This window comes from Olea europaea, unplaced genomic scaffold, assembly GCF_002742605.1.
Source record: "Olea europaea var. sylvestris unplaced genomic scaffold, O_europaea_v1 scaffold419, whole genome shotgun sequence".
In the NCBI taxonomy this organism is placed as follows: domain Eukaryota; kingdom Viridiplantae; phylum Streptophyta; class Magnoliopsida; order Lamiales; family Oleaceae; genus Olea; species Olea europaea.
The window spans coordinates 6,862-28,731 of NW_019261692.1; the positions used below are offsets into that span (position 1 = coordinate 6,862).

The following is a 21,870-nucleotide window of genomic DNA, read 5'->3' on the forward strand; positions in this document are numbered from 1 at the left end:
AGCTTTCCTAGTGGACCATCTCCTAGTAAAACTTCATTTCTTCAAGTAGACCAATCACCTAGTCATAAATCCAATCCTTCTAAGGAACCTTTATCTAAAGTTAAGTCTAATCATCCTAAGGTCAATATCATTGAGTATTTAGATGACGGGATGAGACTTTGCAAAAGGGTTTTAAACAACTTTACATTTGCTAGTTATATATCCCAAATTGAGCCTAAGAGAGTAGAAAAAGCCCTTAGTGATAAATGCTGGATAAATGTTATGCATGAAGAGATGAATCAATTTGTAAGAAAAAATGAGTGTATTTGGTATCTAGGCCCAATGATTACAATGTTATAGGCACGAAGTGGATATTTAAGAATAAGACCGATGATCAAGGTATCATAACTAGGAATAAGGCTAGGTTAATTGCCCACGGACATGCCCAGGATGAAGGTGTTGACTTTGATGAGACCTTTGCTCCTATCACATGCCTTGAATCCGTTATAATTCTTTTTGCTATTGCTTGTACTTTAGGGTTCAATTTATATCAAATGGATGTCAAGAGTGTCTTCTTGAATGGAATGCTTCAAAACGAGGCATATGTTGAACAACCTAAAATATTTATAAATCCTAAGTTTTTACATTATGTCTACAAACTAAATAAAGTTTTATATGGTCTTAAACAAGCTCATACAACTTGGTATAATAGACTAATTGCATACTTAGATGAAAATGGTTTTTCAAGAGGTGGTGCATATAGAACTTTATTCATAAGACATATTGAAGAAACCATCATCATAGCATAGTTTTATGTTGATGACATCATCTTTGGATTTCCCATTGACTCTTTTACTCATGAATTTGCTAAATGCATGAAGTAAAATTTTGATATGAGCATGATTAGAGAATTGAGTTACTTTCTTGGTTTCCAAGTAAAGCAAACTAATGGTGGATTGTTTATATCTCAACCAAAGTACACAAAAGACTTTGTCAATAGATTTGGGCTAGATAACAAGAAACATACTAGAACACCCATAAGCATAAGTTTTAAGTTAGGTCACGATCCTACAGTTAAGAGTGTTGATCAGATACTATATAGGAGTATGATAGATAGTTTACTTTATTTTACTGCCAGTATACCTGATATAACATTTAGTGTTCGAGTTTATGCGAGATTTCAGGCTGACCCTAAAGAATCTCACTTGAGTGTTGTGAGGCATATCATTCGATATGGTAATGTTATTATAGATCATGAAATCTTGTACTCTAGAGATTCTAATCTTGATCTTACGGGCTATTCCAATGCCGACTGTGTTGGGAATGTCAATGATAGAAAAAACACATCAGAGGATGTTTCTATGTTGATACTAATCTTGTAGCTTGGATGAGTGAAAAACAAAATTCTATCTCATTATCCACGTCCGAGGCCGAATATATAGTTGTAGGTAGTAGTTGCACTCAATTGCTTTGATGAAGAAGATGTTGAGTGATTAAAGAAGTAAGTAGGGAACTATGACTACGTTTTGTGATAACACAAGTGCTATTAATATTTTCAAAAATCTTGTTAAATATTCTTAGACGAAACATATTGATATTAGATAGTACTTTATTCGAGAGCTTGTAGAGACATGCATTGTATCTCTTGAACACATCTCCACAGAAAATCAATTAGCTAACTTGTTTACCGAGCCCTTAGATGGTCTAGGGTTTGAGCTTTTAGGAAGGCTATTGGTTTGTGTACCTCTTTGATTAGGTACTTAGGTGTATGTATGTACAGTTTGTGGAGTTCATTCATTCTTGCATGCTTTTCATTCTCTGTATATTCATTTTGTTTGGCTTGTTTCATTAATTTATTAAAAAATAGGAATTTTTTTGAAATTGCAGCATTATATTTGATTTGCTTGAACATGCTTCTTGTGACCAAGTATGCGTACAATTGATGAATATATTATATGGTTTCCATTTATTTGTTTAGGTTTTATGTGGAATACTTGGTATAGGTCTCTTTATGTACCATGTGCATAGCAAACATTATAATTTTGTGAATGAGTTTTGACCGTATGTGTGAGATTTGGAATGACAGTCATCTGTTGGTGAGGTGACCTCAAACAAGAATCGACCCTTAACTAGTTTGGCCTAAAGTTCTAGTATATTTCCCTTAAAAGAAAAAGATAACCGAGAGTAAACATTTTGAAATACATGAAAAAGTGATATACATCTTATACTCTTCTTTGGAGTCTATTTGACTCGAGCAATTAAGCCTAAGGGATCTCTCATAACTTGATGCACTATGGTTAGCTGACTAGAAGTTATCGGCCCAAAGCTTTTTATAGGTTCATCTTAATCGCTTAATGGAGAAGGGATTGCACATAAAATATTAAAAAATATAATGTTCTTTATGATGGGAAGAGAGAAAATTTATACACTGAAAAATTAATATAGGCTTTTTATTTAAAAGGTCCTATTAGTATTGGGCTTGATTTTCATTCACAGAGAAAAACACTCATTTTGTAGAGATGTTTAGCATGTCATTTTTCACAAATTTATATTTGAAGTCTTGCTCCCCTGAAATTAGTGGCATATTTCACATATGGATCACTTATACAATTTACTCTATTTAAACTTGAATTGAGTGTGTGGGAAAGTTTTATATTAATTGATGATGTTTTTATTTTTGATCAACTGCATTTTTAAGTTATCATATATGTTGGAGTACGTGTTGTAAAGTTAGAAAAAAAATTCATGAAAGAGTGCTAGATTTCGAAATTTTCAACAAAAGTCCTATTTTTGTCAAAAAAAAATTTTGCTCACTTGACACTTAGTCATTGCTCAAGCCCCAAAAGTAGAGGCTCAATCGCTAGTTTCTCGCTCTAGCGATGGCTCAATTTTTCAAATTATACTTAACGGGCACAAACCCATTTTTTCACAATCACCATCTCTTCTCTTGCATTTTTGGCAGTCACACTTTCATAACCAGCATCCATTAAAATTGCTACTGTACATCATTATTGGGCGAGCTTATCATCTATTAACAACCTATTCAATCAAAATCAAAGGTAAATCGATAGAATCCTAATTTTGACTACTACTAAATTTTTGGGATTTTTGATTTTTTCTATTCTTGCTTCAATTCATACATCTACGTTGCATGTTCAAGAGACTATAATGTTTTATCATGCCTCATTGCATCATTTGTTTCAAAAAATTTCAAACTTAAATGGTATCAGAGCCAATGAAATGTGGTACTCTGGGTATGACTTTTATCTATAGCCAAGTCCACCAAACTCATTAATTTTTCATTTTTATTTTCATGGACTAGGGACCTGGTTTTATATTCATCTCCGAAGTTTTTACTCAATTTTGTTTACTTTCAACATGAATAAATACATGCTATACATATGCCGCCCTTGTGCTTTGATTTAAACAAAAATAAATAAATAAAATATTGATGCATACATTTACACAGATTCTATCTTGAAAAGAGGGTGAAAATTAAAAAAATAAAAAATAAAATTAGTAGCAAATATTATTTTTATGTAGCTAAAAAGAATCCATGAATTAGAGAGAGAAGAGATTGAGTTGAAGAACTTCATCAGATACAATTATGAAGAATCCACACCACAAAATTAGTGACAAGCCTGTCCTTGCTAACACTTTATTTTAATTTTGTTTCTTTACATAATCTTACAAAATAGTAAATGCAGTTCCAATCTGAAGAACAAAACTAAAGAGAACGATTTCTTGAAGCTGACTGGGAGAAATTTAAATGTTGTATCGGGGGCTAACGCTTTAAGGGAAAGGTGTTTCTGTCTGCTTTATGGAATCAGTCGATGCATTTTGGCCAACACTTCCAATGCAATCCCTCCCCAGTTAATTTCGCGTATCATTTTTACAAAATATATGAGCAGAGCAAACAAGCATGCTGATCCGCATATCAAAAAGAGGCCTAAAAAGCTCCTGACTGAAGGTCGGTCTTCGTTGAGTTTTGCACCTTCTAAACTGCACGCACTTTTTAACAACCACTTGTCATGGATTCGTTGGAGCTCGCCATTCTCTGACAGTTTCAGAATTGCTGTTGACATGTCGACTGCCAGTTGGGAGCCCCGTTGAAATGCCTGATTAAAACACATACAAAACATCAAGATGCAGCAGTTGATTATCAGGGGAAAAAATGATAAGTATTTTAGACTTACAAATCCCCATCCATATTTCGTGAAATCTTTACCCACAATACTAAATTCACAATGCGTTGAAAGAAAGACTTCTGCATACGCGCGCTCATCAACTACAGCGACTACACCACCATTTTTGGGACCATCCTTTAAAGCTTTAACATAATCTTCTGGTAACTTGAGCGGAACAAGTCTAGACTCCTGAATGCCAAGTTCTTCAACCAGATAATCTCGAGCAAAGGAACCCTGCTGATAACCAATAGGGTCCTTGCTATTTAGCAGACTTCCAATTCCTTTAATTGGAGAAGAAAGCTGCTGCACTGTAAGGATTGATGTTAGGCTAGCAGTGTAACTGGATCTGATTATTAAAACCACGAAAAGCAACAGGATAAACACAAAGCGTCCAAGACTGCCTACAATTTTTCCTCCTGCATAAAACAAAAAAAAATTCAAGAACTCATCTTTTTCCACGCAAGTCATTCAAGTTCACAAGGTTTCACATCACTTACTGCGGGCAACAAAGAGATTGGAGAAGCTAAACCTGCACGGTGAAATCACAAAGAGATGAGAGAAAGATGAAGTATTAATCATAGGAGGAACGTTAACGTTTACAAATAGGATATTTAAGATAAAGGAATGACACAGATAAAGTAATGTAGTGAGCTAACTTTGCCTTCTTTAAAATTTTGATTATGAAATCAGAAACTATTTATAGAAGAAGGACAAATACTTCTAAAATTATTCACAAGTTTGTACTCACTGAGACTTGGAGGTAAAATTACTCAAAATATCTCCTGTATAGTTTCTGGTTTTTTTTGTAGATGGAATGAACTAAAATTAATCTCACCATAGAATGGTAATGAACTGTTCCCTAGGAGGTCCACGAAAATCGCCGTTTATCCTATGCTCCAATATCCAAACGACGACTCCCACGAATAGGAAGAAAACTCCCATGACAACCCACATCGTACAAGTAAATGGCTGGAGAAAAGCCCAAGAACTAGAATGAGACTCCTTAATTGGTGCCACTACAACTAGCCCAGACTCAACAAATGGTTGGGTAAAATCTGCCATCCTTGTTCTATTAGTTGTTATTGCAATGTCACCTACTGCGGCATCAAAAACCTGAATGAAAGAAGAAAAACTAAAGAAATGTTAAAGCCCATTTAATTCTGGAGTTCAAAGGCATATTTGGGAATTTACACGTACCCCTGAGGTAATCAAGCGGATAAGCTCAGTGCCACTTGGGTTGTTATGACCGTCCCCATAGGGGATCAGTTTATGTGGAAGAGCATATGCAAGTAAGTTTATTGCAGCAGTGAAAACATCAATGCAGTATCCTGAGAACATATCAGTGCCAGGTACATAGGAAGCAAAGTCCATGAAACTCACTCGATTTGGGACACCAATTTTCAGATGCCTCCCATAGTGTGGAAACACCCATCCACGAGGTTTCTTTGTTGTTTGCCCCGGCCAAATTATAGGATGTAACTTCTTATTAGAACTAGAATGGTCCAGACGCTTAGTATAGAGTGTATTTGGAGGCAACACAGATAAGCCAGAAAAATTCCAATAACCAACCACTCTAGATCCCGAGCCAATGACATTAATAACTTCAAATGCAGGGAGAATGAGGTTCCTGTCTGAAGTAAACCTGAATGGTCCTGTTACACCTGTCATATCGGCCTTTAAAATGCTGTCAAGCAACAGATTCCCTCCTTTAAAGATGCTCAAAGCATTAAGATTCTGTGTGCCTCCAAGCAATTCCTTTAACTTTGGGTCAGAAGAAAAAGAAATGTTTCCCCCCTGCTCAAAAAAATTATCGATGGCATGAGCAAGTAACCAAACCGTGTCATAGGCATATAGACCATATGTGTTCAAACCAATAGAGGCATGGATTTCCTCTCTTCTAGTCAGATTGCTCCACCGTGATACGAAGTCTTTCTTTAATTTTGATTCTGCAATGTGCATACGCAATGTGATAACTCCTTGGATATTCTTAGTTGCTTCTGAAGACACAGAAGCATACGTATCCAAGAGAGTCGAGAGCCAATTTGTAGCAAGCCACACATATCCCACATCCATCATCCCCAAATATTTTGCAGTAGCAAATATGTCTAGACCACTATCCGGATAAGCGTGAACAACAAGAACCCGGGTCTCTTTTAAAGCCATCCGAACCAAGGCATCTCTTATCTCATCTAAGTTTGCTGTAAACTTTAAAGGTACTTTATAAGAAATCAGACAGCTCCTAGCAGCCAGCTGATCAGATAAGGCAGCTATACCGTTCCTCCCATAATCATCATCAACATAAATTGCAATTACGTCTCTCCATTCATAGTAATTTATGATGTCAGCAATTGCAGCCATCTGAAAAAGATCGTTGGGAGACGTCCTTACTAAAAATGGAAACTGACGTGGAGACAGGGTCGGGTCTGTCGATGAAAAAGATAATAACGGGACATGCAGCTCATTTGCAAAATAGGACACAACATGGGCGGTAACGGAGGATTGGGGTCCAATTATAGCTACAGTTTCTGTCTCCATGAAGCGGATAACTGCAATCATCAATATAGGATTATGAGAGATTTTTTTCTTTCTCACCAGATGGTATGAATATAAGACTTGAAATTATAAAAGTTCACATTGCAGAAATGCGTAGCATTAGATGTCATAAAGAATTTACCCTTTCTCGTTTCTAATAATTCAGTGAAATTACAATCATGCAACGTCAATTTGAGCTTGGTTCCTCCAAGAACATCTGAGTTGGTATTCACGTCTTCCACTGCAGCTTCTATAGCAACTTTTGCAACTTTACCAATGATAGAATCAAATGAAAGTACTGAACCAATGCTCACTACATCTGGCCTTGCTGAGAAACTTTTAGAAACTCCGTAACCATAGAAGAAAGCCAGTAAGACCAACACCAAAAATAGTTTCATGGTAAGCCAAACCCAGCATTTAACCTGCCAGACAGGGAACAAATCACATGTATTTCTAAAATTAATGCATGAAGAATTTCTCCATGTTGGAAAATACGGGTCGCAAGTTGCCGATGTGGGGTGACCCGACCTGCAAGACGTTAAAGTGGGGGAGAGGGAATTGTTTGAATTGGTTTCAAAAACATAACTTCCCTCAACCCCATCAACTCCCAATAAGTCCCTACAACTCCCATCACTTTGTCTTGCAATTTTGGAGAGAAAAGATGGCAGAAAACAATGTAAAATTCGTATGAAAAATTGCACAAAAATTATAAAGGCCAAAAACCATATTTTTGTCTTGGAAACTCACAAAGGAACTTAAAAATGATCTCCTTCCATTGTGAATTAGATTGGGATAATTGGAGTGCACAAAAATGTAGATTTTGGAGTTTGGAAAGTAAGTGATTTAACCACAAAAATTCATGAGAATTCTTCTTTTCAAGTAAGAATCTTGAAGCGAATTTATGTCAAAGAATGCTGCGAATTATATATGCGCTAAAGCAATGTTCAAGTGTAAAAATATCAGCAAAAAGCTCAGCAAAATCTTTAGGGAACTTCAGAAAAATCTTCATTATAGCATGAATTAAGCAAATTAATAACAAATAAAATAGGTAAAGACAATTGTATTGAGCACTTGAAATATTTGAGTAATAAATGTTTTCTTTTTTCCCTTGCACTTGCAAGTATCTTTTTGTCCAAAAAAACAATGGTATTCAATTGAAGCCAATAGTTCAATATATCAAATTGTAAACACATGCAAAGACATTATCATGGGCAAAGTCGCAAAATTAAATTTATGAACTGAAGGGTATATTGAACTCAGATTCATTATTTCACATGCAACGAAATAAAGATTACTGACTCAAACTGGAAAGGAAACGATGATTAACTAAGGGTAATTACTTTAGGACCAGAAGATCAATTACCAGCAAAGAAAACCCAGAAGCCACTTGCAGCAACCCAGACAAGTTCCATGTGGAAGAAACTTGGGGGGTAAAATCAAAGGAAAAAAAGCAGTTGAAGTTGTATTCCCATGCCGGTATAACACTAGCAGAGCAAAAAATGAAATAAAATCTGCCACTAATAAACGAAGCACATATGAAAGACGAGCAATTTTTTACGGACGAAAAAAAAAAGGTCAGTTATGTTGGATTAGAAAATAATTTCTCATATGGTCGAGGAGACAACGAAGACTTGTATATTTTGCGTAGTCTACAGGGCACATTGATTTTTCTTTGTTTTACTGTTTCCATTGAGAATGGTACTCCAGTCTTAAATGATTGATGGATACATACACCTACCTACATTTGGTTTAGGCACCTATTTCGGCTTCTAGGCGAAGCTTCAACTTGTACGCGTGAAACCGTGAAACTGTGAAAGTGGTATTTGGAACTTAACTGAGATAAATAAGGAACAAATTAAGGGCCCGTTTGGTAGGGATTTTGAGAATTGATTTTTTGATCGTTAGAAGAAAAGTGGGGTCCATATGTGAGAGAAGAAGTCAAAAATTACGACTTACATAGTAAAATAACAGTAAAAAAAATCAATTTTTTGGGACAAAAAATCCCTAACAAACGGGACCTAAATATTAGACGGATTGCACGTCTTCCTTTTTTCGCCCCTATGTCGTCCATGTGGATGACATGGGGACATAAAAAAGGGATCCTATCAACTTGTTTTGACTTACGATAATAAGCTCATAAGCTTGATCTTGCTTCAACGTCGAAAAACAAAAAAAAACTTCTTTCTCCAAGTTCAACTCAAATGTAGCTCCCTTCTTTTCGTTTGGGTGTGAAGTAGCATCAAACTAAAATACCCAAAAAACATTAGCTTTCCTTGGAAAGGAGGTGATCCAGCTGTACCTTATAGTACAATTACCTTGTTACGACTTCACTCCAGTCAGTAGCCCTGCCATTGTCATCTCCTTCACTGCGATTATGGTAACGACTTGAGAGATGATCAACTCTCATAGTGTGCTAGGCAGTGTATACAAGGCTCGGGAACAAATTCACCACCATATGGGTGATCAGCAATTACTAGCGATTCTGACTTTAAGCAGGCGAGTTGTAGCCTACAATCCGAACCGAGGATGGGTTTTTGGGGTTAGCTTACCCTCGTGGGGTTTGCTTTCTATTTTTAAATTGATTCTTTTTTTTTTTGGGTCTTTGATTTAGCAATCCCAAAGTTTCTTTTTGGTCCAATCAAATAAGGAAAAATCTTGTCTTTTTTTCCCCCCAAAAAAGGAAAGAAAATAAAGGAGCAATGAAGAAATAGGAGAGCAATTGAAGGAGAATTACAAGTTTTCGGAGCTAAATTTAACATTCAAAAAGTATAAGGACTAAATATCATATTTTCAAAAATTGCATCAGATCGATTTTGGACGATTGTGAAAAGTGGAGGATTCAATTGAGAAGATTCAAAGATGAAGCAGAAGGACTAAAATTGTACATAAGAAGGACTCGTGCTAAATTAAAGGAGTATATCAGTGGTCAAATTGAAGGCGGTGAAAAGACTGAAGCTCACAATTGAAGCATTGAGCAATGTGATTGATTCCAAAAGTTCCTCCTGCACGCAAAAAACTTGTACCATGTGCGATCATATGGTGGATGTTGGTGATCCTATTTCGTTTCCTTGTCGACTCAACCTTTACTTCAAGAGCACAACTTTTACCTAATCTTGGCACCTAAAAATAACGTGTCTTCATCCACAATACAAGAGGAGACTTTTGGTTTACAAATTACAATATAGCTACTTACAAAAAAAGATAGCCAAGAAGGAAGCCTCGTGAAAAAAAATACATATATTCATCCAAACATTGAAGATGCTTTTTGTGGCAAAACACATTCGTATATCAATTTCATATATCTACTGCTTGGGTTGAAGAAGAAGAAAAATTAAAAGAGATTGATCAAAAAGCAATTAAAAGAGATTCGAAACTTCGAAGAGTTCTTTTCAACCTTCTTTTAAAATTTTAATTCTGGGTGATGTTGGACCGATTCTGTAGTGTTCTCATAATTAATATGATGCTTGACTAATTAAATAGATGCTAGGATAACGCTAAATCTTATGTTTTGAGATTTTGATATTAAGTCCTCGTTTGGTACTCATTAAATTACATTCAATTTTTTCTATTTTATTTTCTACCACAAAATCTTTCATAAAATAATATTACACGTAAATCGAAAATTTTTCCTCTTTCTCAACCATTTATTTTTCAAAAAAAAAAAAAAAAAAAATGTCCACTCCTTTTCATCTCCAAAAAATAGGGGCCTAACGGGAACTAAGACATATTGAAGAAACCATCATCATAGCATAGTTTTATGTTGATGACATCATCTTTGGATCTCCCATTGACTCTTTTACTCATGAATTTGCTAAATGCATGAAGTAAAATTTTGATATGAGCATGATTAGAGAATTGAGTTACTTTCTTGGTTTCCAAGTAAAGCAAACTAATGGTGGATTGTTTATATCTCAACCAAAGTACACAAAAGACTTTGTCAATAGATTTGGGCTAGATAACAAGAAACATACTAGAACACCCATAAGCATAAGTTTTAAGTTAGGTCACGATCCTACAGTTAAGAGTGTTGATCAGATACTATATAGGAGTATGATAGATAGTTTACTTTATTTTACTGCCAGTATACCTGATATAACATTTAGTGTTCGAGTTTATGCGAGATTTCAGGTTGACCCTAAAGAATCTCACTTGAGTGTTGTGAGGCATATCATTCGATATGGTAATGTTATTATAGATCATGAAATCTTGTACTCTAGAGATTCTAATCTTGATCTTACGGGCTATTCCAATGCCGGCTGTGTTGGGAATGTCGATGATAGAAAAAACACATCAGAGGATGTTTCTATGTTGATACTAATCTTGTAGCTTGGATGAGTGAAAAACAAAATTCTATCTCATTATCCACGTCCGAGGCCGAATATATAGTTGTAGGTAGTAGTTGCACTCAATTGCTTTGATGAAGAAGATGTTGAGTGATTAAAGAAGTAAGTAGGGAACTATGACTACGTTTTGTGATAACACAAGTGCTATTAATATTTTCAAAAATCTTGTTAAATATTCTTAGACGAAACATATTGATATTAGATAGTACTTTATTCGAGAGCTTGTAGAGACATGCATTGTATCTCTTGAACACATCTCCACAGAAAATCAATTAGCTAACTTGTTTACCGAGCCCTTAGATGGTCTAGGGTTTGAGCTTTTAGGAAGGCTATTGGTTTGTGTACCTCTTTGATTAGGTACTTAGGTGTATGTATGTACAGTTTGTGGAGTTCATTCATTCTTGCATGCTTTTCATTCTCTGTATATTCATTTTGTTTGGCTTGTTTCATTAATTTATTAAAAAATAGGAATTTTTTTGAAATTGCAGCATTATATTTGATTTGCTTGAACATGCTTCTTGTGACCAAGTATGCGTACAATTGATGAATATATTATATGGTTTCCATTTATTTGTTTAGGTTTTATGTGGAATACTTGGTATAGGTCTCTTTATGTACCATGTGCATAGCAAACATTATAATTTTGTGAATGAGTTTTGACCGTATGTGTGAGATTTGGAATGACAGTCATCTGTTGGTGAGGTGACCTCAAACAAGAATCGACCCTTAACTAGTTTGGCCTAAAGTTCTAGTATATTTCCCTTAAAAGAAAAAGATAACCGAGAGTAAACATTTTGAAATACATGAAAAAGTGATATACATCTTATACTCTTCTTTGGAGTCTATTTGACTCGAGCAATTAAGCCTAAGGGATCTCTCATAACTTGATGCACTATGGTTAGCTGACTAGAAGTTATCGGCCCAAAGCTTTTTATAGGTTCATCTTAATCGCTTAATGGAGAAGGGATTGCACATAAAATATTAAAAAATATAATGTTCTTTATGATGGGAAGAGAGAAAATTTATACACTGAAAAATTAATATAGGCTTTTTATTTAAAAGGTCCTATTAGTATTGGGCTTGATTTTCATTCACAGAGAAAAACACTCATTTTGTAGAGATGTTTAGCATGTCATTTTTCACAAATTTATATTTGAAGTCTTGCTCCCCTGAAATTAGTGGCATATTTCACATATGGATCACTTATACAATTTACTCTATTTAAACTTGAATTGAGTGTGTGGGAAAGTTTTATATTAATTGATGATGTTTTTATTTTTGATCAACTGCATTTTTAAGTTATCATATATGTTGGAGTACGTGTTGTAAAGTTAGAAAAAAAATTCATGAAAGAGTGCTAGATTTCGAAATTTTCAACAAAAGTCCTATTTTTGTCAAAAAAAAATTTTGCTCACTTGACACTTAGTCATTGCTCAAGCCCCAAAAGTAGAGGCTCAATCGCTAGTTTCTCGCTCTAGCGATGGCTCAATTTTTCAAATTATACTTAACGGGCACAAACCCATTTTTTCACAATCACCATCTCTTCTCTTGCATTTTTGGCAGTCACACTTTCATAACCAGCATCCATTAAAATTGCTACTGTACATCATTATTGGGCGAGCTTATCATCTATTAACAACCTATTCAATCAAAATCAAAGGTAAATCGATAGAATCCTAATTTTGACTACTACTAAATTTTTGGGATTTTTGATTTTTTCTATTCTTGCTTCAATTCATACATCTACGTTGCATGTTCAAGAGACTATAATGTTTTATCATGCCTCATTGCATCATTTGTTTCAAAAAATTTCAAACTTAAATGGTATCAGAGCCAATGAAATGTGGTACTCTGGGTATGACTTTTATCTATAGCCAAGTCCACCAAACTCATTAATTTTTCATTTTTATTTTCATGGACTAGGGACCTGGTTTTATATTCATCTCCGAAGTTTTTACTCAATTTTGTTTACTTTCAACATGAATAAATACATGCTATACATATGCCGCCCTTGTGCTTTGATTTAAACAAAAATAAATAAATAAAATATTGATGCATACATTTACACAGATTCTATCTTGAAAAGAGGGTGAAAATTAAAAAAATAAAAAATAAAATTAGTAGCAAATATTATTTTTATGTAGCTAAAAAGAATCCATGAATTAGAGAGAGAAGAGATTGAGTTGAAGAACTTCATCAGATACAATTATGAAGAATCCACACCACAAAATTAGTGACAAGCCTGTCCTTGCTAACACTTTATTTTAATTTTGTTTCTTTACATAATCTTACAAAATAGTAAATGCAGTTCCAATCTGAAGAACAAAACTAAAGAGAACGATTTCTTGAAGCTGACTGGGAGAAATTTAAATGTTGTATCGGGGGCTAACGCTTTAAGGGAAAGGTGTTTCTGTCTGCTTTATGGAATCAGTCGATGCATTTTGGCCAACACTTCCAATGCAATCCCTCCCCAGTTAATTTCGCGTATCATTTTTACAAAATATATGAGCAGAGCAAACAAGCATGCTGATCCGCATATCAAAAAGAGGCCTAAAAAGCTCCTGACTGAAGGTCGGTCTTCGTTGAGTTTTGCACCTTCTAAACTGCACGCACTTTTTAACAACCACTTGTCATGGATTCGTTGGAGCTCGCCATTCTCTGACAGTTTCAGAATTGCTGTTGACATATCGACTGCCAGTTGGGAGCCCCGTTGAAATGCCTGATTAAAACACATACAAAACATCAAGATGCAGCAGTTGATTATCAGGGGAAAAAATGATAAGTATTTTAGACTTACAAATCCCCATCCATATTTCGTGAAATCTTTACCCACAATACTAAATTCACAATGCGTTGAAAGAAAGACTTCTGCATACGCGCGCTCATCAACTACAGCGACTACACCACCATTTTTGGGACCATCCTTTAAAGCTTTAACATAATCTTCTGGTAACTTGAGCGGAACAAGTCTAGACTCCTGAATGCCAAGTTCTTCAACCAGATAATCTCGAGCAAAGGAACCCTGCTGATAACCAATAGGGTCCTTGCTATTTAGCAGACTTCCAATTCCTTTAATTGGAGAAGAAAGCTGCTGCACTGTAAGGATTGATGTTAGGCTAGCAGTGTAACTGGATCTGATTATTAAAACCACGAAAAGCAACAGGATAAACACAAAGCGTCCAAGACTGCCTACAATTTTTCCTCCTGCATAAAACAAAAAAAAATTCAAGAACTCATCTTTTTCCACGCAAGTCATTCAAGTTCACAAGGTTTCACATCACTTACTGCGGGCAACAAAGAGATTGGAGAAGCTAAACCTGCACGGTGAAATCACAAAGAGATGAGAGAAAGATGAAGTATTAATCATAGGAGGAACGTTAACGTTTACAAATAGGATATTTAAGATAAAGGAATGACACAGATAAAGTAATGTAGTGAGCTAACTTTGCCTTCTTTAAAATTTTGATTATGAAATCAGAAACTATTTATAGAAGAAGGACAAATACTTCTAAAATTATTCACAAGTTTGTACTCACTGAGACTTGGAGGTAAAATTACTCAAAATATCTCCTGTATAGTTTCTGGTTTTTTTTGTAGATGGAATGAACTAAAATTAATCTCACCATAGAATGGTAATGAACTGTTCCCTAGGAGGTCCACGAAAATCGCCGTTTATCCTATGCTCCAATATCCAAACGACGACTCCCACGAATAGGAAGAAAACTCCCATGACAACCCACATCGTACAAGTAAATGGCTGGAGAAAAGCCCAAGAACTAGAATGAGACTCCTTAATTGGTGCCACTACAACTAGCCCAGACTCAACAAATGGTTGGGTAAAATCTGCCATCCTTGTTCTATTAGTTGTTATTGCAATGTCACCTACTGCGGCATCAAAAACCTGAATGAAAGAAGAAAAACTAAAGAAATGTTAAAGCCCATTTAATTCTGGAGTTCAAAGGCATATTTGGGAATTTACACGTACCCCTGAGGTAATCAAGCGGATAAGCTCAGTGCCACTTGGGTTGTTATGACCGTCCCCATAGGGGATCAGTTTATGTGGAAGAGCATATGCAAGTAAGTTTATTGCAGCAGTGAAAACATCAATGCAGTATCCTGAGAACATATCAGTGCCAGGTACATAGGAAGCAAAGTCCATGAAACTCACTCGATTTGGGACACCAATTTTCAGATGCCTCCCATAGTGTGGAAACACCCATCCACGAGGTTTCTTTGTTGTTTGCCCCGGCCAAATTATAGGATGTAACTTCTTATTAGAACTAGAATGGTCCAGACGCTTAGTATAGAGTGTATTTGGAGGCAACACAGATAAGCCAGAAAAATTCCAATAACCAACCACTCTAGATCCCGAGCCAATGACATTAATAACTTCAAATGCAGGGAGAATGAGGTTCCTGTCTGAAGTAAACCTGAATGGTCCTGTTACACCTGTCATATCGGCCTTTAAAATGCTGTCAAGCAACAGATTCCCTCCTTTAAAGATGCTCAAAGCATTAAGATTCTGTGTGCCTCCAAGCAATTCCTTTAACTTTGGGTCAGAAGAAAAAGAAATGTTTCCCCCCTGCTCAAAAAAATTATCGATGGCATGAGCAAGTAACCAAACCGTGTCATAGGCATATAGACCATATGTGTTCAAACCAATAGAGGCATGGATTTCCTCTCTTCTAGTCAGATTGCTCCACCGTGATACGAAGTCTTTCTTTAATTTTGATTCTGCAATGTGCATACGCAATGTGATAACTCCTTGGATATTCTTAGTTGCTTCTGAAGACACAGAAGCATACGTATCCAAGAGAGTCGAGAGCCAATTTGTAGCAAGCCACACATATCCCACATCCATCATCCCCAAATATTTTGCAGTAGCAAATATGTCTAGACCACTATCCGGATAAGCGTGAACAACAAGAACCCGGGTCTCTTTTAAAGCCATCCGAACCAAGGCATCTCTTATCTCATCTAAGTTTGCTGTAAACTTTAAAGGTACTTTATAAGAAATCAGACAGCTCCTAGCAGCCAGCTGATCAGATAAGGCAGCTATACCGTTCCTCCCATAATCATCATCAACATAAATTGCAATTACGTCTCTCCATTCATAGTAATTTATGATGTCAGCAATTGCAGCCATCTGAAAAAGATCGTTGGGAGACGTCCTTACTAAAAATGGAAACTGACGTGGAGACAGGGTCGGGTCTGTCGATGAAAAAGATAATAACGGGACATGCAGCTCATTTGCAAAATAGGACACAACATGGGCGGTAACGGAGGATTGGGGTCCAATTATAGCTACAGTTTCTGTCTCCATGAAGCGGATAACTGCAATCATCAATATAGGATTATGAGAGATTTTTTTCTTTCTCACCAGATGGTATGAATATAAGACTTGAAATTATAAAAGTTCACATTGCAGAAATGCGTAGCATTAGATGTCATAAAGAATTTACCCTTTCTCGTTTCTAATAATTCAGTGAAATTACAATCATGCAACGTCAATTTGAGCTTGGTTCCTCCAAGAACATCTGAGTTGGTATTCACGTCTTCCACTGCAGCTTCTATAGCAACTTTTGCAACTTTACCAATGATAGAATCAAATGAAAGTACTGAACCAATGCTCACTACATCTGGCCTTGCTGAGAAACTTTTAGAAACTCCGTAACCATAGAAGAAAGCCAGTAAGACCAACACCAAAAATAGTTTCATGGTAAGCCAAACCCAGCATTTAACCTGCCAGACAGGGAACAAATCACATGTATTTCTAAAATTAATGCATGAAGAATTTCTCCATGTTGGAAAATACGGGTCGCAAGTTGCCGATGTGGGGTGACCCGACCTGCAAGACGTTAAAGTGGGGGAGAGGGAATTGTTTGAATTGGTTTCAAAAACATAACTTCCCTCAACCCCATCAACTCCCAATAAGTCCCTACAACTCCCATCACTTTGTCTTGCAATTTTGGAGAGAAAAGATGGCAGAAAACAATGTAAAATTCGTATGAAAAATTGCACAAAAATTATAAAGGCCAAAAACCATATTTTTGTCTTGGAAACTCACAAAGGAACTTAAAAATGATCTCCTTCCATTGTGAATTAGATTGGGATAATTGGAGTGCACAAAAATGTAGATTTTGGAGTTTGGAAAGTAAGTGATTTAACCACAAAAATTCATGAGAATTCTTCTTTTCAAGTAAGAATCTTGAAGCGAATTTATGTCAAAGAATGCTGCGAATTATATATGCGCTAAAGCAATGTTCAAGTGTAAAAATATCAGCAAAAAGCTCAGCAAAATCTTTAGGGAACTTCAGAAAAATCTTCATTATAGCATGAATTAAGCAAATTAATAACAAATAAAATAGGTAAAGACAATTGTATTGAGCACTTGAAATATTTGAGTAATAAATGTTTTCTTTTTTCCCTTGCACTTGCAAGTATCTTTTTGTCCAAAAAAAACAATGGTATTCAATTGAAGCCAATAGTTCAATATATCAAATTGTAAACACATGCAAAGACATTATCATGGGCAAAGTCGCAAAATTAAATTTATGAACTGAAGGGTATATTGAACTCAGATTCATTATTTCACATGCAACGAAATAAAGATTACTGACTCAAACTGGAAAGGAAACGATGATTAACTAAGGGTAATTACTTTAGGACCAGAAGATCAATTACCAGCAAAGAAAACCCAGAAGCCACTTGCAGCAACCCAGACAAGTTCCATGTGGAAGAAACTTGGGGGGTAAAATCAAAGGAAAAAAAGCAGTTGAAGTTGTATTCCCATGCCGGTATAACACTAGCAGAGCAAAAAATGAAATAAAATCTGCCACTAATAAACGAAGCACATATGAAAGACGAGCAATTTTTTACGGACGAAAAAAAAAAGGTCAGTTATGTTGGATTAGAAAATAATTTCTCATATGGTCGAGGAGACAACGAAGACTTGTATATTTTGCGTAGTCTACAGGGCACATTGATTTTTCTTTGTTTTACTGTTTCCATTGAGAATGGTACTCCAGTCTTAAATGATTGATGGATACATACACCTACCTACATTTGGTTTAGGCACCTATTTCGGCTTCTAGGCGAAGCTTCAACTTGTACGCGTGAAACCGTGAAACTGTGAAAGTGGTATTTGGAACTTAACTGAGATAAATAAGGAACAAATTAAGGGCCCGTTTGGTAGGGATTTTGAGAATTGATTTTTTGATCGTTAGAAGAAAAGTGGGGTCCATATGTGAGAGAAGAAGTCAAAAATTACGACTTACATAGTAAAATAACAGTAAAAAAAATCAATTTTTTGGGACAAAAAATCCCTAACAAACGGGACCTAAATATTAGACGGATTGCACGTCTTCCTTTTTTCGCCCCTATGTCGTCCATGTGGATGACATGGGGACATAAAAAAGGGATCCTATCAACTTGTTTTGACTTACGATAATAAGCTCATAAGCTTGATCTTGCTTCAACGTCGAAAAACAAAAAAAAACTTCTTTCTCCAAGTTCAACTCAAATGTAGCTCCCTTCTTTTCGTTTGGGTGTGAAGTAGCATCAAACTAAAATACCCAAAAAACATTAGCTTTCCTTGGAAAGGAGGTGATCCAGCTGTACCTTATAGTACAATTACCTTGTTACGACTTCACTCCAGTCAGTAGCCCTGCCATTGTCATCTCCTTCACTGCGATTATGGTAACGACTTGAGAGATGATCAACTCTCATAGTGTGCTAGGCAGTGTATACAAGGCTCGGGAACAAATTCACCACCATATGGGTGATCAGCAATTACTAGCGATTCTGACTTTAAGCAGGCGAGTTGTAGCCTACAATCCGAACCGAGGATGGGTTTTTGGGGTTAGCTTACCCTCGTGGGGTTTGCTTTCTATTTTTAAATTGATTCTTTTTTTTTTTGGGTCTTTGATTTAGCAATCCCAAAGTTTCTTTTTGGTCCAATCAAATAAGGAAAAATCTTGTCTTTTTTTCCCCCCAAAAAAGGAAAGAAAATAAAGGAGCAATGAAGAAATAGGAGAGCAATTGAAGGAGAATTACAAGTTTTCGGAGCTAAATTTAACATTCAAAAAGTATAAGGACTAAATATCATATTTTCAAAAATTGCATCAGATCGATTTTGGACGATTGTGAAAAGTGGAGGATTCAATTGAGTAATTTTCTAGTTCATCCGAACATTTCCCACTTATTCGACTGTTGCTGAGTAGTTTTGGATATCAAACGGACCTCCCCTAAAAAATACCATGATAACTTCGTTGCTTTCTATTTTTAAATTGATTCTTTTTTTTTTTGGGTCTTTGATTTAGCAATCCCAAAGTTTCTTTTTGGTCCAATCAAATAAGGAAAAATCTTGTCTTTTTTTCCCCCCAAAAAAGGAAAGAAAATAAAGGAGCAATGAAGAAATAGGAGAGCAATTGAAGGAGAATTACAAGTTTTCGGAGCTAAATTTAACATTCAAAAAGTATAAGGACTAAATATCATATTTTCAAAAATTGCATCAGATCGATTTTGGACGATTGTGAAAAGTGGAGGATTCAATTGAGAAGATTCAAAGATGAAGCAGAAGGACTAAAATTGTACATAAGAAGGACTCGTGCTAAATTAAAGGAGTATATCAGTGGTCAAATTGAAGGCGGTGAAAAGACTGAAGCTCACAATTGAAGCATTGAGCAATGTGATTGATTCCAAAAGTTCCTCCTGCACGCAAAAAACTTGTACCATGTGCGATCATATGGTGGATGTTGGTGATCCTATTTCGTTTCCTTGTCGACTCAACCTTTACTTCAAGAGCACAACTTTTACCTAATCTTGGCACCTAAAAATAACGTGTCTTCATCCACAATACAAGAGGAGACTTTTGGTTTACAAATTACAATATAGCTACTTACAAAAAAAGATAGCCAAGAAGGAAGCCTCGTGAAAAAAAATACATATATTCATCCAAACATTGAAGATGCTTTTTGTGGCAAAACACATTCGTATATCAATTTCATATATCTACTGCTTGGGTTGAAGAAGAAGAAAAATTAAAAGAGATTGATCAAAAGAAAATTAAAAGAGATTCAAAACTTCGAGGATTTCTTTTCAGCCTTCTTTTAAAATTTTAATTCTGGGTGATGTTGGACCGATTCTGTAGTGTTCTCATAATTAATATGATGCTTGACTAATTAAATAGATGCTAGGATAACGCTAAATCTTATGTTTTGAGATTTTGATATTAAGTCCTCGTTTGGTACTCATTAAATTACATTTCATTTTCTCTATTTTATTTTCTACCACAAAATCTTTTATAAAATAATATTACACGTAAATCGAAAATTTTTCTTCTTTCTCAACCATTTATTTTTCGAAAAAAAAAAATTCCACTCCTTTTTATCTCCAAAAAATAGGGGCCTAACGGGAACTAAATTTCAAATTTTGAAATTGAATGTTTGTTGGTTTGTGAATGATTGCCAAAAATTTCATGTCATTTTCAATCACTTGATCACTAATTGATCATTTGTAATTTGTATTGACATAGCAATTAAAAGAGATTCGAAACTTCGAAGAGTTCTTTTCAACCTTCTTTTAAAATTTTAATTCTGGGTGATTTTGTACCAATTCTATAGTGTTCTTATAATTAATATGATGCTTGACTAATTATATAGATGCTAGGATAACGCTAAATCTCATGTTTTGAGATTTTGATATTAAGTTCTCGTTTGGTACTCATTAAATTACATTCAATTTTTTCTATTTTATTTTCTACCACAAAATCTTTCATAAAATAATATTACACGTAAATCGAAAATTTTTCCTCTTTCTCAACCATTTATTTTTCAAAAAAAAAAAAAAAAACAATGTCCACTCCTTTTCATCTCCAAAAAATAGGGGCCTAACGGGGGCTAAATTTCAAATTTTGAAATTGAATGTTTGTTTGGTTTGTGAATGATTGCCAAAAATTTCATGTCATTTTCAATCACTTGATCACTAATTGATCATTTGTAATTTGTATTGACATTCGAGAAAAGGAATAGGAATTTGACACATAATAACCATCATTATAAAGTTCAAAGGGGAATAAAGATTTATCACTATACTTTGCATGATCTTTTTGAATTTTCTTATGATTTAATGCATTTTTACATGTCTCCATCCATCACAAAGATGTAGGAGGGTCAAATGTAAATATATCTAGTTCTAGATGAGAAAGAATATTAAATGAGTTAGGAACATTTATCTTCTTATTCGAATAAGTATTATCTAAATCTTACACTGATATTAAAAGTGATGAATGTAAGAGGATTCGAAATCCTAGCGCTTGCTAATTACTTGAATTTCTAAACCCTTCCCAATTAGCAAGATTAGTTTTAATTTTAATTTGTTAATATAAATCATAAATCTCAATTAATTTTACCATTTGATTAGAGTTAGGTTTAATTGGAACTAGATTATATATTTAGTTCTTTAAGATCAATATTTAGGATAACATCCACTTTATTACTTGTTTATGATACTGTCCACTTGCAGGATTTTACCGCAACACGTTTTTGACTCCATTACTAGAGATTATAGTATTTTTGATAGTTTTTAGTTAATTCTAGCTTTAATTAAAAAAATAAAAATAAAAAAATAAATTTCTTTCAGTTGTGCTACTTATTTTTCTTGGTTTCATTGATAGGGAATTAAAAGGAGGTGGATCCTAAAATTGATTAATATAACATGAGGGAATCTCACTGCCCTTCACCACCACTTTAGTTTACCAAACCCAAAAAAAAAAAAAAAAAAAAAAAAAAAAAAAAAAAAAAAAAAAAAAAAAAAGAAAAAAAGAAAAA

General features: G+C 34.9%; 3 protein-coding genes across 5 annotated transcripts; 1 reads left to right on the plus strand and 2 right to left on the minus strand.

Annotated features, from left to right (window-relative positions):
- Positions 1–878: 878 nt before the first annotated feature.
- LOC111387704 (uncharacterized mitochondrial protein AtMg00810-like) lies at positions 879–1,361 on the plus strand. Its single transcript, XM_023012287.1, has one exon. The coding sequence runs from the start codon at positions 879–881 to the stop codon at positions 1,359–1,361; it is 483 nt and encodes a 160-aa protein (XP_022868055.1).
- Positions 1,362–3,540: 2,179 nt separating this feature from the next.
- LOC111387696 (glutamate receptor 3.6-like) lies at positions 3,541–8,356 on the minus strand. Of its 2 annotated transcripts, none has more exons than XM_023012275.1 (7): positions 8,039–8,356; positions 6,841–7,120; positions 5,364–6,712; positions 5,002–5,279; positions 4,664–4,695; positions 4,176–4,582; positions 3,541–4,097 (listed from the first exon to the last, which is right to left on the minus strand). In XM_023012275.1, the coding sequence occupies exons 2-7, from the start codon at positions 7,094–7,096 to the stop codon at positions 3,798–3,800; spliced, it is 2,622 nt and encodes an 873-aa protein (XP_022868043.1). In that variant the 5' UTR covers positions 7,097–7,120; positions 8,039–8,356; the 3' UTR covers positions 3,541–3,797. The 2 variants fall into 2 exon arrangements, with proteins under 2 accessions (XP_022868043.1, XP_022868042.1); XM_023012274.1 differs by having other exon boundaries at positions 8,062–8,355.
- Positions 8,357–13,203: 4,847 nt separating this feature from the next.
- LOC111387697 (glutamate receptor 3.6-like) lies at positions 13,204–18,022 on the minus strand. Of its 2 annotated transcripts, none has more exons than XM_023012276.1 (7): positions 17,726–18,022; positions 16,504–16,783; positions 15,027–16,375; positions 14,665–14,942; positions 14,327–14,358; positions 13,839–14,245; positions 13,204–13,760 (listed from the first exon to the last, which is right to left on the minus strand). In XM_023012276.1, the coding sequence occupies exons 2-7, from the start codon at positions 16,757–16,759 to the stop codon at positions 13,461–13,463; spliced, it is 2,622 nt and encodes an 873-aa protein (XP_022868044.1). In that variant the 5' UTR covers positions 16,760–16,783; positions 17,726–18,022; the 3' UTR covers positions 13,204–13,460. The 2 variants fall into 2 exon arrangements, with proteins under 2 accessions (XP_022868044.1, XP_022868045.1); XM_023012277.1 differs by having other exon boundaries at positions 17,703–18,022.
- Positions 18,023–21,870: the final 3,848 nt, after the last annotated feature.

What these genes read in the sequence shown, in the direction of transcription:
- LOC111387704 (XM_023012287.1), top strand. Translation starts at nt 879, where the DNA reads ATGATTAGAGAATTGAGTTACTTTCTTGGTTTCCAAGTAAAGCAAACT.
- LOC111387696 (XM_023012275.1), bottom strand. Translation starts at nt 7,096, where the DNA reads ATGAAACTATTTTTGGTGTTGGTCTTACTGGCTTTCTTCTATGGTTAC. An exon ending in TCCGCTTGATTACCTCAGGG is followed by an intron (nt 5,280 to 5,363) that starts GTACGTGTAAAT and finishes TCTTTCATTCAG; the next exon opens with GTTTTTGATGCCGCAGTAGG. An exon ending in CAATCTCTTTGTTGCCCGCA is followed by an intron (nt 4,583 to 4,663) that starts GTAAGTGATGTG and finishes TGTTTTATGCAG; the next exon opens with GAGGAAAAATTGTAGGCAGT.
- LOC111387697 (XM_023012276.1), bottom strand. Translation starts at nt 16,759, where the DNA reads ATGAAACTATTTTTGGTGTTGGTCTTACTGGCTTTCTTCTATGGTTAC. An exon ending in ATTATTAGAAACGAGAAAGG is followed by an intron (nt 16,376 to 16,503) that starts GTAAATTCTTTA and finishes TGATGATTGCAG; the next exon opens with TTATCCGCTTCATGGAGACA. An exon ending in CAATCTCTTTGTTGCCCGCA is followed by an intron (nt 14,246 to 14,326) that starts GTAAGTGATGTG and finishes TGTTTTATGCAG; the next exon opens with GAGGAAAAATTGTAGGCAGT.